This window comes from Mytilus trossulus, chromosome 7 (assembly GCF_036588685.1).
Source record: "Mytilus trossulus isolate FHL-02 chromosome 7, PNRI_Mtr1.1.1.hap1, whole genome shotgun sequence".
NCBI classification, from domain to species: domain Eukaryota; kingdom Metazoa; phylum Mollusca; class Bivalvia; order Mytilida; family Mytilidae; genus Mytilus; species Mytilus trossulus.
This window is the reverse complement of record NC_086379.1, coordinates 27,958,159-27,975,920: the sequence shown is the minus strand read 5'-3', so window position 1 is coordinate 27,975,920 and position 17,762 is coordinate 27,958,159. Positions and strand designations below refer to the sequence as shown.

The 17,762-nt window shown below is 31.5% G+C and overlaps 1 protein-coding gene across 1 annotated transcript in view; it reads left to right on the top strand.

Moving 5' to 3' along the window:
• Nucleotides 1–17,762, top strand: part of LOC134724865 (tether containing UBX domain for GLUT4-like) — a 36,678-nt gene that overhangs the window by 1,405 nt on the left and 17,511 nt on the right. Inside the window, exons 2-12 of the mRNA XM_063588175.1 lie at nt 1,299–1,357; nt 2,030–2,245; nt 3,096–3,177; nt 4,224–4,297; nt 4,815–5,361; nt 7,624–7,752; nt 8,771–8,817; nt 9,893–9,917; nt 11,359–11,425; nt 14,885–14,957; nt 15,227–15,369. Coding sequence (XP_063444245.1) covers nt 1,299–1,357; nt 2,030–2,245; nt 3,096–3,177; nt 4,224–4,297; nt 4,815–5,361; nt 7,624–7,752; nt 8,771–8,817; nt 9,893–9,917; nt 11,359–11,425; nt 14,885–14,957; nt 15,227–15,369 — 1,462 coding nt within the window. The remainder of the gene's footprint in view (nt 1–1,298; nt 1,358–2,029; nt 2,246–3,095; nt 3,178–4,223; nt 4,298–4,814; nt 5,362–7,623; nt 7,753–8,770; nt 8,818–9,892; nt 9,918–11,358; nt 11,426–14,884; nt 14,958–15,226; nt 15,370–17,762) is intronic.

Here is a 17,762-nt window from a genome sequence, read left to right as displayed (position 1 = left end):
TGTCACTTCCCGTTTTCGTTTCATTTTCAAACCGAAAGTAGAAAACGTTATCTATTTTTGATTTGTTTACAACTTCCTTTCAGTCGTTATACTCGTTCCAAAAAAGGATTTTATACAGTTCCAACTGAATAGAAATGATTTCCAATAATCCTAGCTTAAACCTTGTATACGTTTTAAACACTTTTTCTTGTTTAACAATTTGTTTTAATGATTGATTACAGATGTATATGTCCTTTTTATAGCATTAAACTAGTATGTTTTAAATGAATCCATTTTATAGAAATTGCCTGTTTATATTATTAAGTTTGTGACCTAAAATTGTTGTCCATCGCGTTTAATGTGCCCTCTTGAGCTAACAATTACCCTGCCCTTTTTAAAAGCTGCAGGAAACACTATTTGTGCACATCTTTGTAACACTAATAATATATCTACAAATTTTTTAATTTCGCTTCTCACCCCAATTTTCACAACCATAAGTTATAATTGGCTGTATACAGTGATAAAAAAATGCAAAAGAGTTTTAGTAGGAGGATTTGATGATTTAAAATCTTTATAAAGTTTATAAGTGTCCTTGTTGACCAGACCTATTCAGATTTTGGTATTTAATGAATGACTGTAATATTTGTTCTGCCTATGAAGAAATAACAGCAAAAAAGTGTACTCACTGAATAACTCGTGTAGGGGGTTACTTTAAAGTGTACACCACATTGTTTTATGTTATTTCCAATAGTTAGAAAAAATTTATCAGTCATTTCTCATAATTTTATTCTAAATTCCATTTTAAATCAGAGTAAATCATGGAAAAAATGTTGATGACGTCTCTATCACAAGGCAAAATTATGTCTATGAGTAAATAAACATTACAAGGTCAGCCAATCAGAAGATGTGTGACATCCAAAACTAAATTATATACATATAAAACAATTTCAAATAATTCAACTGGAAACTGAATAAAAATCAGGTGCAAAAGTAACTAGGGGGAACATGTGAGGTGTGAAAGTGTATATGGCGTTAATAGACCTGGAACTGAAAGAAAATGTTACTCATCATAGGTAGTCCGAGATTACTCTGACGTCCAACGACTGTTTTGCTAGAATAGCAGTTGGACATTAGAGCTCCTAAAAAGTGAATATTTTGCTCATCCAAAATGGATGAACTGCTTAATTGCTTCTGGAACTGTCTGGATCTACATAAATCGGGGCTAAAAAATAAAGTTATTTGAATTTCAAATTCATCCAAACAAGAGATGAGTATTAATTAGTATTAATTTATTATAATGGATTTATTCATTATTTCAGATTCTAGAAGAAGTTTGTAAGAAGCAAGGTTTCCTACCGCCAGAAGATTTTAATCTAATGTAAGTGCGCAGAAGACCAAAGTTGGTCATTTATTGTAGATAAACAGTAGTAACAAATATGAAAATGTCATGTTATAACAATACAGGGTAAAAGTCTCCATATCGTGCTGTCATGATAAATGTCTCTTGTAGAACTAGATATATATATATATAAGAATAGTGCAGGATACTTCTATGGCTTTTTCGTCCTGAACATGCTTGGAATACTTGCCACTGAATCTGAAGTAATCAACAATCAACCAGTCTATGGTTTTAAATCCTTAATAAGGGAATAGCCATTTCTTTTGCTTGTACTTACAGTTTATAACATGTGCCTTACATGATATGCTATTGAAAAAAAGAAAGGCGTTAAGCTTTTGCTAAAAATCTGTATATGAGTAATCCTCTGAAAAAACTTTATCAGCATGATGTTTGTACATTATTTTGATATATTGAGCTTTAGAAAATTGGAGAGATTTTTTGGGCAAAATAACCTGGTTCGAACTGCATGTTTTTTCACCATCCAGCCTGGCTGAATTGCATGGAATTTTTCCAGGATAATACTGCAAACTAACATGCAGTATGAAATTGATAAATTCTATTTGAATGCAACTATTTTAGTTTTCAGAATGCAATGCCATTCAAATTGGAACCCTTTAAGTAATATTTGTTTTTTATTGATTTGTTTTGTAGTCATGGAAGAAAGACTCTGGATGTGACATTATCAGTAAGATTCGCTAACCTTCCAAATAACTGCAAGTTAGAATTGGTGAAAGCTGAGAAGAGTCGTGTTGAACAGGAAGTAGTTATAGCACTACAGTTAGAGAATGGTGAGAGAATGCAGGGATCATTTTCACCAACCATTTCATTATGGGAACTGTTACATCATTGGGAATCTAAGTCAGACAGGTTTGAACAATAAGTTATTTCAGAAGTAATTTATAATAATATAAGAAAAAAGCAAACATATATTTGTATCACTTGTGTTTATGGAATACAGCTTGTGACTGAAATCATACTTTTTTTCTCTTTATTTATTTTCTATATAAAGTGTTTGGAGATATAAAGCAACAAGAAAAATATTGCACAATCAATTTTATCTTTTCAAAAGATCTGTTAAAAGGAGGTTCGCGGGTATAAGATTTTCAGGATTTAAAAAAAAAAAAAAAGATTTTTCATTACAAATTTTATTAATTACCTTAAGTAGTTGGTACTACATCATATGGTACAAAAATCATGCCAAAAAATCAACTCATGTTGGCCCCAGGTGAATTTTAAAATGTAGATATCATTGAAAAAGCTCAAAATTATCTCCCTTTGGTGAAAAAATTGATTTTTTTTTGGCATTTTAGAATTGAAATATCTTTTTAAAATCATCAGTGACCATTATTTTTTATTATTGTTTTCGAATAAGCTATACATAAACTAAATAATTGTAAAATTTAAGCGATTGCTGTAATTAAGTTCTTTTTTAATTTCGATATAACTGCTTTTTCTCCGATTAGTTCAACAGAAAAAAGGACTTTAACATAAATGTATATTTCTTTAGAAGGCAGATTGTGAGCGTAAATGAACAGTGACCCCATTTTTTATTTCATTTTTCTACTTTGTATCAGATAAAGTTCATTTATAGAAAAATATAGCGAAATCCTATATTAAATAAAAAAAATTGATTTAGACCCGCGAGCCCCTTTAATTAACCACTGTTTACAAATAATGTTTCAAGGATTTTTTCCACCATGTTTATGATTTATTGCAGTTTATCATCAGGACAGTTGACAAGTACAGATTCTTCCACTGCTCCACCAACACATCCTGTGTGTATTTACATGAGGGAAGAGGTAAATAATGTACAAATTGCAGCTCTAATAACATTATAGGCACCAGATGGGTCAATATCTTTAATTGTTTTTACAAAGGCGGTAATGGTAACATTTTTCATGTAGCTCAGTCCATATCGTAAATTTGGATATGTATGATAGCTCGTTTCGAAGCTGTGATATTTTCACATATGTGGTTATATTTTCAGGGTACAAAGTAAGATTACTTTTTCCGTAAATTAGCAAACCCGAACATCCTTTTGTGCTGCGGCTCCTTGCAGTAAAATATCCCCTTTTAAAACAACAAGTTCTTTGAAAATTTTATTACCTTGCACACATTCAATAGCTCCATAGTTTTTACACATTTATTCTATGTTTCTCTACTTTCCTAATCACCACAAATAATTAAGTTCAGTCATCTGTTTAAAATAGAAACATGTCCAATATCACTACACAGAGATTTTTTCTTTACACATGACTTTTGAGTTCCTCATTTCGAGGCGCATTAGGGATGTTGTCCCAGATACAAACCACCAAAATTTATGTATCTAGTGATGTCAGAGATCAAATTATTTCCAAACCTATTACTAATATTCAAACTTTCATAAGCAAATATAGATAAATAGTACCAAAGATATAGTAATATTTGGACTAGGAAATCCAGATCATATAGAATAGTTTTTTGCACAAACTCATTATACAATCTAACTCAAAGAAACTTTTTAAAAATTTATTCATAATATCAATTTAAAACCACTATAAGCAGAAATGTATGAACCAGCTCGCAGTGCGTCAAACACATTATACAATCTAACTCAAAGAAACTTTTTAAAAATCTATTTATAATTACAATTTAAAAACCACTACAAGCAGAAATGTATGAACCAGCTCGCAGTGCGTCAAACACATAGTTATTAAGAAACTATCATGAGTAACATTCAGAGTAAAAGTTTGATAAACAAAACATGATAAGTGGGCCTAATAACAGTACATTAACCTGTAACTGTTTACTTTCACAAAATGTGACTTGGATGGAGAGTTGTCTCATTGACACTCATTTGTTACAGGTAATTGGGGAAATGGCTTTAAAAGAGACAAGCTTAAGAAAACTTGGTTTAACTGGAGGCAAAGCTGCAATAAGGTAAATTAGTTTTCAATTTAATATATTGTATCTTTTTATTTGGAACAGGTTTACATTTCAAGCACAGTCTATAAATTAGAAGCAGAGTTCACAAAGTAAAAGTACAATATATGCCTAAAGATGTGAGATTTAATGCAAGACCATTTTTCTGATTTAATGCCATCTGCCTACCACAGAATTTCATTTTATTTTACACCATTTTACTTTATATTTGTTGTGCATGTTTTGGGCTACTAGCACAGTTATTTAATCCTCCTGAAATACTGTAGGATAAAGATAATCACTCCATAAAAACACCACCCAAAATGTGAAATACCTTTATAAAGAACTATAAAATTGTTAATCAATAATACACCAAGCAAACTCAAAATTTATTGATTCTTTCAGTTATTGTTTCAACTTTTTATCTGTTATTTAAGAAAAACTTGTTCTAACTCATGAACTTATGAATTGAATATTATATTTGATATGATATTCCAGTCTGTAAAAATGCATCATTTTGTGTTTATTTTGGTAGATATGCTCACAGACCCGTAGAAGATAGTGTTATTGCTGACATACTGTCTAAATTAGAAAAAGAACAAGCAAAGAATGCTAGACTAGAACAAATAGCTGCTAGACAAAATTCTCAGTCAGATCAACCAAAAGATTCAAAATCTTCTGAAATAAAAGTAGATCAGAATGTGCAATCTAATAACACTGGATTAAAACCTGAAGCTCCTAGTAATAATGATGAAAATATCTCAAAACAGTCATCGGATGAAAATGAAAGTATGAAATCCAGAAGTAAAAGTAGTGCTAATAGTTCTGAACCAATGGAAACTGAGAGTTCAGAACATGTGACTACAGTGAACCAATCAATGGATGTAGATAAAACAGAAAATACAATCAGTGATCATATTGTTACTGCTGGTAGTAAAAATTTAGGTCAAAATAGTACCGATCGTAATTCTCAGGCTGAGGCTAGCAGACGAGGGGCTGAAGCATTGAGGAATATGAATATACCTGGTGTAGAGGTTATTACTCCTGATGATTTTTATGATTTAACACCAAGAGAACAACAGGTACACGTATGGTTATATAATAAAACAAAGATAATAATTGCATGTTTTTTTTATTGACTTGCTTTAGAATGTGCTGAAAATTGGTTTTGAATTTAGAGTCAAATTATTTTTGAATTTTTGGATACCTGGCTTTTTAGCTCACTGGCCCAAAGGGCCAAGTGAGCTTTTCTTATCACTTTGCGTCCAGCGTCGTCCGGCTTTAGCTTTTACAAAAATCTTCTCCTCTGAAACTACTGGGCTAAATTAATCCAAACTTGGCCACAATCATCTTTGGGGTATCTAGTTTTAAAAATGTGTGGCATGACCTGGTCAACCAACCAAGATGGCCGCCACGGCTAAAAATAGAACATAGGGGTAAAATGCAGTTTTTGGCTTATAACTCAAAAACCAAAGCATTTTCAGGAAATCTGACATGGGGATAAAAATGTTTATCAGGTCAAGATCTATCTGCCCTGAAATTTTCAGATGAATCGGTCAATCGGTTGTTGGGTTGCTGCCCCTGAATTGGTAATTTTGAGGAAATTTTGCTGTTTTTGGTTATTATCTTGAATATTATTATAGATAGAGATAAACTGTAAACAGCAATAAGTTCAGCAAAGTAAGATCTACAAATCAGTCAACATGACCAAAATGGTCAGATGACCCGTTTAGAAGTCTGCACTTTATATTCAATTTTTAACCATTTTTCGTAAATTAAAGTTATCTTTTACAAAAATCTTCTCCACTGAAACTACTTGGCCAAATTAATCCAAACTTGGCCACAATCATCTTTGGGATATCTAGTTTTAAAAATGTGTGGCGTGACCTGGTCAACCAACCAAGATGGCCATCACGGCTAAAAATTAAACATAGGGGTAAAATGCAGTTTTTGGCTTATAACTCAAAAACCAAAGCATTTTGAGGAAATCTGACATGGGATAAAAATATTTATCAGGTCAAGATCTATCTGCCCTGAAATTTTTAGTTGAATCAGTCAACCCGTTGTTGGGTTGCTGCCCCTGAATTGGTAATTTTGAGGAAATTTTGCTGTTTTTGGTCTTTATCTTGAATATTATTATAGATAGAGATAAACTGTAAACATCAATAATGTTCAGCAAAGTTAGATTTACAAATAAGTCACATGACCGAAATGGTCAGTTGACCCCTTTAGGAGTTGTTGCCCTTTATAGTCAATTTTAAACCATTTTTCATAAATTTAAGTAATCTTTTACAAAATCTCCACTGAAACTACTAGGCCACAATCATATTTGGGGTATCTAGTTTGAAAAATGTGTCCGATGACCTGGCCATTCAACCAAGATGGCTGCCACGGCTAAAAATAGAACATAGGGGTAAAATGGCATGCAGTTTTTGGATTAAACTATGAAACCAAAGCATTTAGAGCAAATCTGACAAGAAGTTAAATTGTTAATCAAGTCAATATCTATCTGCCCTGAATTTTTCAGATGAATTGGACAACTGGTTGTTGCCCTCCAATTGGTAATTTTTAAAGAAATTTTGCAGTTTTTGGTTATCTTGATTATTATAGATAGCGATAAACTGTAAACAGCAATAATGTTCAGCAAAGTAAGATCTACAAATAAGTCAACATGACCTAAAGGTCAATTGACCCCTTAAGGAGTTATTGCCCTTTATAGTCAATTTTTAACAATTTTCATTAATTTGGTAAATTTATGTAAATTTTTACCAAATATAGTTCTCTGTTACTAATGGGCAAAGTTCATTATAGACATAATTGTAAGAAGCAAAATTAAATCGTTCAGTAAAGTAAGAACTTCAAACATATCACCATCACCAAAATACAATTTTGTCATGAATCCATTTGTGTCCTTTGTTAATATGCACATAGACCAAGGTGAGCGACACAGGCTCTTTAGAGCTTCTAGTTTTAATGTGGCTTTGGCATAAAGATTGTTTGTGTTTATGTCTATACTTTTACTAGGATTAGGCTTTGTTCTAAAATACTAATTGATGTATATCAATGATGTTTCGCCACTTAAATCTTTCTTGTGTAGACAACATTGGTCAAATACTTGTAAGTCAGTTTCATCACGGGTTTTATACATTTTTGTTTTGGAGGGATACGTCTTTGATATTTTATATGATATTAAATTATGAAAGTACAAGTTTTATGATTGCTTCATTCACTTGATAATAATTCTTCTGAAAAGAAAAAAATGTAAACTAATCTTTTCAGTGAAAAGGCTTTAACTGCTGAAATGTGGAATCTCTTGAAAGTTATCTACCTTAATAAAATTTTAGGTTGCTCGTCGGATGGCAGCAGCATATATGTCACAGATTGGAGTAGATGTTACACAGGTTCTACAAGGTGTTCAGTCAGCATCAGGACAGAGAAGACCACCTCAACAACAGTCATTTCAGGGATTTAAGGTTCATATTCCTAAAATTGCATTAAAAGCCAAACAAACGGAAAAATTGATAACCAGGTTTTTTAATCTACTATATACCAGGTTTTTAATCTTATATTTGCTCTAGACGAGCGTTTCGTCTACAAAAGACTATTCAGTAACACTCTAATATACAAATGTCAAAGTAATTTAATAAAAATAGATATTATAAAATCTGCCATTTGAAGAATCATGCTATATTTAAAAAGAAATGAAAATTTCATTATCAAGTCACTTGAAAACTACATAATTTGACAAGTTAGTCACTAAGAGGTCTCTGACAATTTCAGAAATATTTTTTGTGCATTAAATATGTTTTATGTTGACATTTTATTGATTTGAAAGTATACATTGTGTGTATGGATCAAAGATAAAACTTAGAATTGATGTTTGCTGCTTGTATGCTAATTATGGATCATTTATAGAAGTTTAAGGTGATACCTTACACTACAGGGAGATAACTCTGTTAAGTCAGCTAAACGTTTTTATTACGTTGTAAAAGGAATATTAAGCTTCTCAATGATCAAAACTGGTGTTTGTCAAACTGCTATATAACCAGTGTAATTTTTCTGAAAAAACAGTTGGTTCAAAATTCTTGATTTTTTTAATATTTTAGTTAAAGGGTCAAAGTAAATACTTTGACAGAATTTTATGAAAATTAAACAAACCAAATTAATTTTCGTGAAAGTGTTGGGTACCACCTTAAGGCTAAAGTTGGCTCAAAAGTCAGAATAATGTGTCTGGTTTGAAAGAAATATTTCCTGCAGACCAATAACTTGTGAACTAAAATGTGAAAAAAATTGACTTGGCCGTTAGCATATAGGTCTAGTACCACCCAGGATATTAACATACTATGTAATATTTGACACTGGATATAAAGCATCCATCAGTTAATATTAATATGATAGCATGTGCCTATAACATAATTGCTTTGTATACTGTCACCAATCAAAGTTAATGATAGGAATAGCCATTACATGAATATTGTTCTTAAATTTTAGTTCCCAGAAGAAACAAAAGGAAAAGATTTATATCAAAATGAATTAAGGTTAGTTTTTCAATGATTCGATAAATGCTCTGTAAGAATGAAATCAAGCAACTTCCAAACGTTGTTATGTTATTTTCTCAAAGGATTATTGTTAAATATTTTGAAAGTTATAATAGTTTCATAAACTTTACTAAGCACTCATAATTGTTGACTGATAAACAAAAATTGTCACAAATTAAACAACATCCTGTATGAATATTTTTGAGGGATGAGCTTTACATTATAGAAGATGTAAGTTAGGCACTCAGTCAGGTATTATTTTATTTTATTTAATTTACTGCTAATGACATTTCATGGCTATATAACCCACCAGGTTTGGAACCTCCTTTTCTTTTACGATGAATGCTTTTGAATGGGGAAATACATTTGGAACCCTCCCTTCATCCTGGGTTGGGATCAACCTCTCCCCTTTAATAGATTTGAGAATGGAAATGGGGAATGTGTCAAAGAGACAACCACCCAACCAAAGAAAAAAAACAACAGCAGAAGGTCACCAACAGGTCTTCAATGTAGCGAGAAATTCCCGCACCCGGAGGAGTCCTTGACTGGATCTGCTCCTGAATGGTAAACACACTTTTATGATTCCTCCACCTTTGATCGCAATAGACCTCTTTCAAGTTCATCTGTCACCGGAAAAAAACTTGTCATATTATACTTGCATTAATGACATCATTTATCAGATAGAGGGGGTCCCCTGTATCCTTGCACTATTAACGTTCATCAAGTGTCTTAGTAATCGTCATTGTGCAGGATAAACTAGAAATAATGGTTGTTCTGTAGGTACTTAATGACAATTCCCTAATGACAGCAATGCTGATTGTCAATTTTGAGAATTCAATTTGCAGAATAATTCGTACATTATAGAATTATAGTTTTCCAACCACTCGCTCAACATTGGAAAGGAAGTAATGACGCCTCTAAACGCACAAATGACGTTCACTAAAAACAGAGTTTTTGACGGAAATGCATCGAACTCGAAAGTTGTCTATTGTATGACAATCTATTAACAAAGTAAATACAGAAAGAACATTTTTATATCAGTTAAGATAACTCTGTGGTGTTTGTTTTTTTTCAGCTCTGTAAACAAAGAAGAATATAAGGTGAGCATTTTAAAATACAAAAAAAAATTTACCTGAATGAGGACCTCTGATTATAGTGTAAGGTTCTTTCAGAAAACTACTTTAAATGTCTGAAGAACCATTGATATAAGTTTGCAGGTGTGTTATTAGGAAGAACTGTTCAATATTTTATATTTTCTTTGTTAGAAAATGAATTGTGAAAGATTGGAACATTCTTAGTAAAAGTAAAAAAAAGAACATTAATCTTATTGACATTTCAATTTAAGGAGAACCTCTCAATGTGATGATAATAATGAAAACAAGAATAATGAAAAGACACATGAATAATTTGATGTAACAAATTCATTGATAATGTTATTTGACAGGGATTTCCTAAAGATTGTAGATTCATGGTATACATACATGATATACCGCCATCTTGGATAGTACAATCACATTACAAAATTGGTCTAGTTTACTAGTTATTTGGCCAAATCTGCAAATTTGGAGACAGATTTGCAATTTAATGTTATTTATATGAAGAAAATTTGGTCATTTATTGTATTATTCAAAATATTTGTTTTTGTTTTTAGATTTTTTTTTTCAAATGAGCCATTTAAGGGGAGATAACTCTTTTAATAAGTCTATTAGGGAAGTTTTGAATTTTTACTTGTAGAATGAAAACAAGTTCGGTGACACCATTTTTTATTTTTATTTTCTTAAAACATAAATAAAACATATCTTCTTTATTTCAAAATTCTATCTCATAAAAAAAAATTTATGCACACAAATGTGTTTTTTCTTGAACAATCTAACCAGATTTAGGCAATTTTCAACGACTCATAGCTTGAAAAATAGCATGGTGACAAATACTTTTTATATTATATTTTTGAAAAAAAGCATAGTAAAATCGTCATTTTTGCAAATTATAAGAAAATTCTGTCTAATTGTATATACTTAGTATGATCTACCTTAATAATAGAATTAAGAATACAAACAGTGGATGCATCAAAGAGACATCCATTAATCCAAACAGTAGAAAACTGCACCCAGAGGCGGGGTTCAGCTGGCCCCTAAACAATAATGTATAAGTTGATTTGTTATGTTTATTTGATATAATATGACATCTGTACCTGTACATCACATTGCATGAATTTGAGTTAGTGCATATTATTTGCCAAGCATATTATATTACATGTATAGATTGGAATTTAATGATACTTTTACATGTATAGATTGGAATTTAATGATACTTTTACATGTATAGATTGGTATTTAATGTTACTTTTACATGTATAGATTGGAATTTAATATTACTTTTACATGTAAAGATTGGAATTTAATGTTACTTTTACATGAATAGATTGGAATTTAATGTTACTTTTACATGTATAGATTGGAATTTAATGTTACTTTTACATGTACAGATTGGAATTTAATGTTACTTTTACACGTGAAATAATTTTATGATTTATTGATATAGCCCTGTGATAGAGAGACAATGATATTCAGTATGGATGAGGAGATCAAATCAACTTCTGCTAACCAAGGTAGTTTATTATTACAATTTTTGTGACCTGTAGTTATAAACTTCTTTATCATTTGGTCTTTAGGTGCCTGGTGGAGAGTTGTTTCATTGGCAATCATATACCACATTTATTTTCTATTTTAATTTTGAAAAATCTTCTCCGTCTGACACAATTTACTCAATGGGAAAAAATATCCCAATTTTTTGTTTTTACTGTATAGTGTCTTTAACAATGGATAAAGACCAATAACTTTATACCTGATTCTCAGAGAGTCTGTGCAAAATATTTAAGTATTAGTTATTTGAATTGCTAATATTGAGTACTGTAAACCAACTTATTTTTGCGGATACTTTATTTCGCGTTTAGCCCTATCTAGTCAACTTCGTGGCTATTTAATTTCGCAATTGTTTTATTTACTAGAGATGTTTAGATAAGGTAAGATCATATATACATATAGTGACGATTTAAATTCGCGTCATCTATACTATTAAACGAGAAGACCTCATTTTGGGTGTCACTTCTCTTCTTTCCACAATAAATTAATCATTATGCCTCTGTGTCCTATGGGTACAGTGCATAATCGCATTTGTCATCCATTCATATGATTATTCAGATTGAGTTATTTTGGGTGAAAAATGAGAAAAAAGACGTCCAGATCTGTTTCCGTCATTGGACGAAATTTAAGTTAGATTAGACCTCCGGTTTGCGTTTTTCTTTTTACTATGAAACAAATACATATACTACGAATAAAGTGTATTTTCTGTTTACTATCCACGGCAGTCACAGGGTTAATTTAATAGAGAGGGTCTGAATAATATATCAATGACCGCTGTGGATCAATTTTTAAACTAAGAATTGACTGTAAAAAGAAAACACACTTTCGGGATGTCTGGAATGGGTGTTTTTAAGACCGAAATTTCAGGATTGACCATTTCGACATCCGGGATTTCTTTTTTCGAATTTCGGGATGTCGAGATATTTAATTTGTATAATAAATTCAGAACCTCGGGATTTCATGTTTTTAAGGCTGGGATATTGGGATCAGGGCCCGCCGCAGTGGCGGATACAGAAATTTTCATACGCAGGGGCCTGTTGACCTGCTGAGAGGGGCCCGCTCTGGTTATGCTTCAGTGATTCCCTATATAAGCAACCAACCCTACCTTAAATGAATGTTCATAATATACAGATAAGCGCTAAAATTATTCATGTGTCATTAAAATTAATAGAGAACAAACCAAAAAAAAAAGGATTTTTTTTGTGGAAAAAGGAGGAGCCAGGCTAGAAAAACAATTATCCTGTCCCAAATTACCTATGACTTTTGATACCTGTTCTGAAATTCTCAAGTCACTAAATGTTTTACAAAAAAAAGAAGATGTGGTATGAATGCCAATGAGAAGCTCTCCACAAGAGACCAAAATGACACAGAAATTAACATTTAACGGTCACCTTACGGCCTTCAACAATAAGAAAATGATGATACTGCATAGTCTGATATGAAAGGCCCCGAAATGACGATGTTAAACAATTCAAATGAGAAAACTAAGAGCCTTATTTACTTACAAAAAATGAACGAAAAACAAATATCACTGAACCACTGAATAACAGGCTCCTGACTGGAATGTTCATAATACATGTACACTAAATGTATGTTCATAATGAAAATAATAGAAAACTAAAAATGGGAATTTTGGAAATAAAGGAGGAGGGTTAAAAAAAACATTTTTTCTGTCCCCAAGTACCTATGACTTTTGATACTTTTCCTGAAATTCTCAAGTCATTAAATCTTTTATAAAATTCTTCCTACAACACTTTACATCCTTTCAAATACGCTCTGAATGCCTGCAATTTCGCAGGTGTGTTCTAGTTTTTCTAATCGCAAAAGTCACGAAAATAAATTGCTCAGGAAATTAAGTTGGTTTACAGTATACATAGTATATATATACGAGTCTAAATTGAAAACTACGTTCAAACCTATGATTGCGTTGGATAAAAACCGCAATTTTTATACGTGTGCATTTCAAACAAATTTCGTTGTAGAAGGATCTAAAAACAGCACAAACAACATTTTCCAAAAGACCAAAAACTTGAAAAAGTATATTTAAACAAAACGCATTTGACTAACAGGTCGAACAACTGATGTTCTTAAACCCTGCTGACTGCTATTGACGATTGCCAAATAAAATTGATCACAAGATGTAACAAAATGGATCTGAATATAAATTTAATACGTCACAGAAAAAAATATTTTTGTTAACTAGTGGCTACAATGTTTTGCCACAAACATTCGGTGTCAATATTTCTTTAGTACACCAGATCTAGATTTCGACAATATATGTCTCTTCAGTGATGTTAGGGATCGAAACGGCATTTGGAAGGCCATATAATTTACTCTCAATTTAAAGTCATAAGAAACGAGTGACCGGTGAAAAATAATGTTCTTCCAATTCTTAAACCAATGCATACAAACATCATAAACTTAGTCTTCTGTGCTCGAATTTATCATTTTTTTCGTGTAAATTTCGTATAATCGTCAATTTTTTTTTCAATTGGTCAGTGTTGTTGTGAAAATATGGCAGGTAATTAAAGTTCGTGTTTTGAAGCCGAAGTTGAACGATTGTCACCTGTTTGTCAACAATTGACGAAAAATAAACAAAAAAGCATGGAATTTGAGCACGTGTTTAACATGTAAATTCAGATAATAGTTTATTTTAAGGACATCCATGCGTATTGTGGTCACCGGATTTTTACGAGATGGGTCACACTGAGGTCACCTTGCATACGGAAAATATATCGGGGGAATTGCTTGCTGGAAGGAAGCAATTCAAATAAAGTAAACTTCTTCTAAATATGAAAAAAATAAAGAATTTTCTTTAGAAAAAAGTATATGTACATAAGTTTTACAATGAAAACTATCCATTGAGTTATAAAAAACATATGAATTTTTTTTTTTGATTTGAGGTTTCTTATGACTTTAAGATTGACTCTTGAATTTTAAGAGACAATATAGGATGAACGGATCATATAAACCGGAGGGAAAATATGATACATGCCCAAACAAAAAATATAAACAAGTCTAAATTGAAAACTACGTTCAAACCTATGACTGCGTTGGATAAAAACCGCAATTTTTATATGTGTGCATGTCAAACAAATTTCGTTGTAGAAGGATCTAAAAACAGCACAAACAACATTTTCCAAAAGACCAAAAACGTGAAAAAGTTATATATATACTTTTATTTACAGCATAACCTGATATTGCAATTTTAAACACATTAATACAAAGTAAATCAGCCAGCCTTTCAAGGCTTAAGAAGCACTGTCAGTTAATATTTATAACTACCATGTTAATATTAAAAATATGAAATTTATACATTTTGTACTTCAAGAACATTTTTTAAACAAGATAATGAGTATATATGTCTATCTCAACTAATGAAGGCCTTTTATCTGAAGTCATTAACATTTGTCTCTTTTTTGTAGAAATTTCAGAAGGTTTTTTTGAGGTGACTGAAAAAGATGTGAGAACAATGATGCAGGATTTACAAAAGAAAAAGTAAGAAATGAAATTGTTTTTCACATAAGAATACAGAAATAGTTCATATTCAAGAGGGTGTCCATGGAAAAAACATATTTAGCATGTGATTAATTGTTATACATGTATTTAACTGGTCCTCTTTTTCTAATATCATTTAATATTAGGTTTCAACGTTATATGATTGATTTTCAGGACTTCAGGTGTGATTTTCAGAGTTTTGAGGAAGTTTTTTTTTGACTAACTTTCTACTATACACACAATACTGATCTTATTCACCTTTTTTAAAGTGAAGAAGAACAGCTTTTGATGACCCAATCCATGAGAAGACAAAAGTTAGAAGAACAGTATAATAAATATGAGAGGGTAGTTATTAGGATACAGTTTGCTGACAAACTTGTTCTTCAGGGACTGTTCAGACCTAGGGAAACTGGTATGATATTTACTAAGATATGCACACATATGTATAAATGTGTTTTTTTTGGAAAATGACGCAGTCATTGTTCCATAACTGCCGACCTGAACTTCATTACATTGCTCTGCCTACTGCGCTTGGTTTCGTATTTCCTATTTTCCAAACAAACTGGAATCTGCTTGTGTTATCATTATGCATCATTGTGTAGTATTAAACCAACCAGGACCCAGTTTACACTGGTTTTTGCTTGTACTGTGAAAGTACTTTAATTCGTGGGTATCAATTTTCGTGGTTTCAGCAATATTTACATGTTCGTGGGTTTTTAAATTCGTGGATTTAAGATTTCTAAAAAAAAATAATTAAAAATTAAACCTTTAGAAACGAAGGTTACAAATAGTCTGGATTGAAGGAAATTGCAAAGTAAACATTGACCCGTGTAAATCGTAGTGACAACACTAATTAACCGAAGATAAAGTGATCAACAGATTAAGGGCCATCAAAGGTGTTTATTAGGCCATAAACATGTCACCTACAGAAATCAGTATCATAAACAAATGCTATAAACGTATCTTGAATTGTCAAAGAATTCTTATAATAATCAAGCCCAGCATGACATTATTTATTTCCCATATGTACTTGAACTATGACGATATAAAATGAACACTTTATCATACTGGCATATCAATACCGGAAATCTGACTTTCATCGAAAAAATATATTTTTATGGGAATTAAAAGATCAAAAGTTGTACAGTTTAGGTTATTAAAGATTAAATGGGTATAATCCTGCATGTAGTTGTAGTTCTGTGACTGCTATTAAAGTATACTCAGATTTAAGGTTATTCAAAAAATTCTCTAGATCATATCAGTAGTCAAACCTTCATAGGGATCGTTCCATGTCTTGATTTGGACAATAGTTGTTTTATTTCGTTGGACACTTAAATTCGTGGATGAAGTCATCCACGAAAACCACGAAAATTGGTACCCCACGAATAAAAGTACTTTCACAGTATTCCACTACACTCGAACAAAGTGTTGTAGTTTGACGGGAACCAGTTTTAGAATTTGTAAACTACAAAACGTAATCGGTTATTGTTCATTCCGTTTTGGTGTTTCATACCGACTTATATGGTTTGAATAAGCTTAAGACCATTCAAACATTAATGTGATAGGTATATTAAAGATTGTTTTACAAAAGGATTGAACTGTTTTTCTTTCAAAGTCGTACTATAGGGATATCTGTCATATACGGATTTCCACTCTCACCGGTTAATTTCTTCTTTTACACGTGCTTTGGAAACTTCCTGTTTAATCGCAAGTTTTAAAATTGTTTTTGAGTGAATTAAACTTATTTTAACAATCATGAAGCGTTCCAGAATCATTTTAAAGCAGTTTCTTCTTCTCTTTGATGATGGAAAATAGGTTTTCTCAAGAAAATACCGCAAACGATCGCAGAGGAATTGAAACTTACAAGTCAAGTCGGCACCTGGTTAAATTGGCATCTAGTCAAATCAGCACCTATTCGACGTCAATTCGGCATCCAATAATATTTGATATAATATTTTCTATTCAATTAATTAATTACTGTTACCAAGTACATAGTGAATATGTTGTTGTGTATTTTGGTAAACCACGAAACGAAAGTGAATATGTAGTGTATAAAGGTAAACAACGAAGCCCTTACCAAAGCTGTTGTTTTAACAATTAGACAATTTGTGTAATTGTAAAAACAAGTCAATTATTAAAATAAAATGGAAAACTATGAGTCCCTTTCAATAAATCAAACTTTCATGCCAAATAATTAGCAAATTTAAGGTGTTTGTTTTTCAGTAAAGTTTAAACAGCATTAAACCAACAATCCTGTAAAATGCTCAACTGGTTAAAATAATGCAGAAAAATACACAATATCTCATGTATTAGTCCAAATAATTATGACGTCTGGCAAGGCTATTTTATTATTTTTCTGGGACGCCTTCCTACGACGTTCAGGTGCCAATTTAACTAGGTGCCAGTTTGACTAGAATTCTTTGACAAATGTTTGAAACTATCTGAGTTTCATTAGACCTTTGATAGCAGTAACAAAAAGATTATTTACTTAATATTTTGTGGGAGAAGGGGGTTCAGACTGTGTGGCATCAGGTCTGTTTGTGCCCAATACATTTTCGCACCCTACACGTTCGCACATTCACACTCTACTCATTCACGCCCAATTTTAATTCAAATTCAAGTTGAATAATTGGAAAATTATGGTTGTTGTTTTAAATTGCTTTGGTGTAAATACTGAATGTATTTATAGCTTGGTATGAGTAAAACATTGAAGATTTTAAAGGAAAAAACACAAAAGATAATTGTTTTTAACAGCTTGGTCCCATTGATCTGAAACAACGAAACAATATAACATAGAAACCAAAA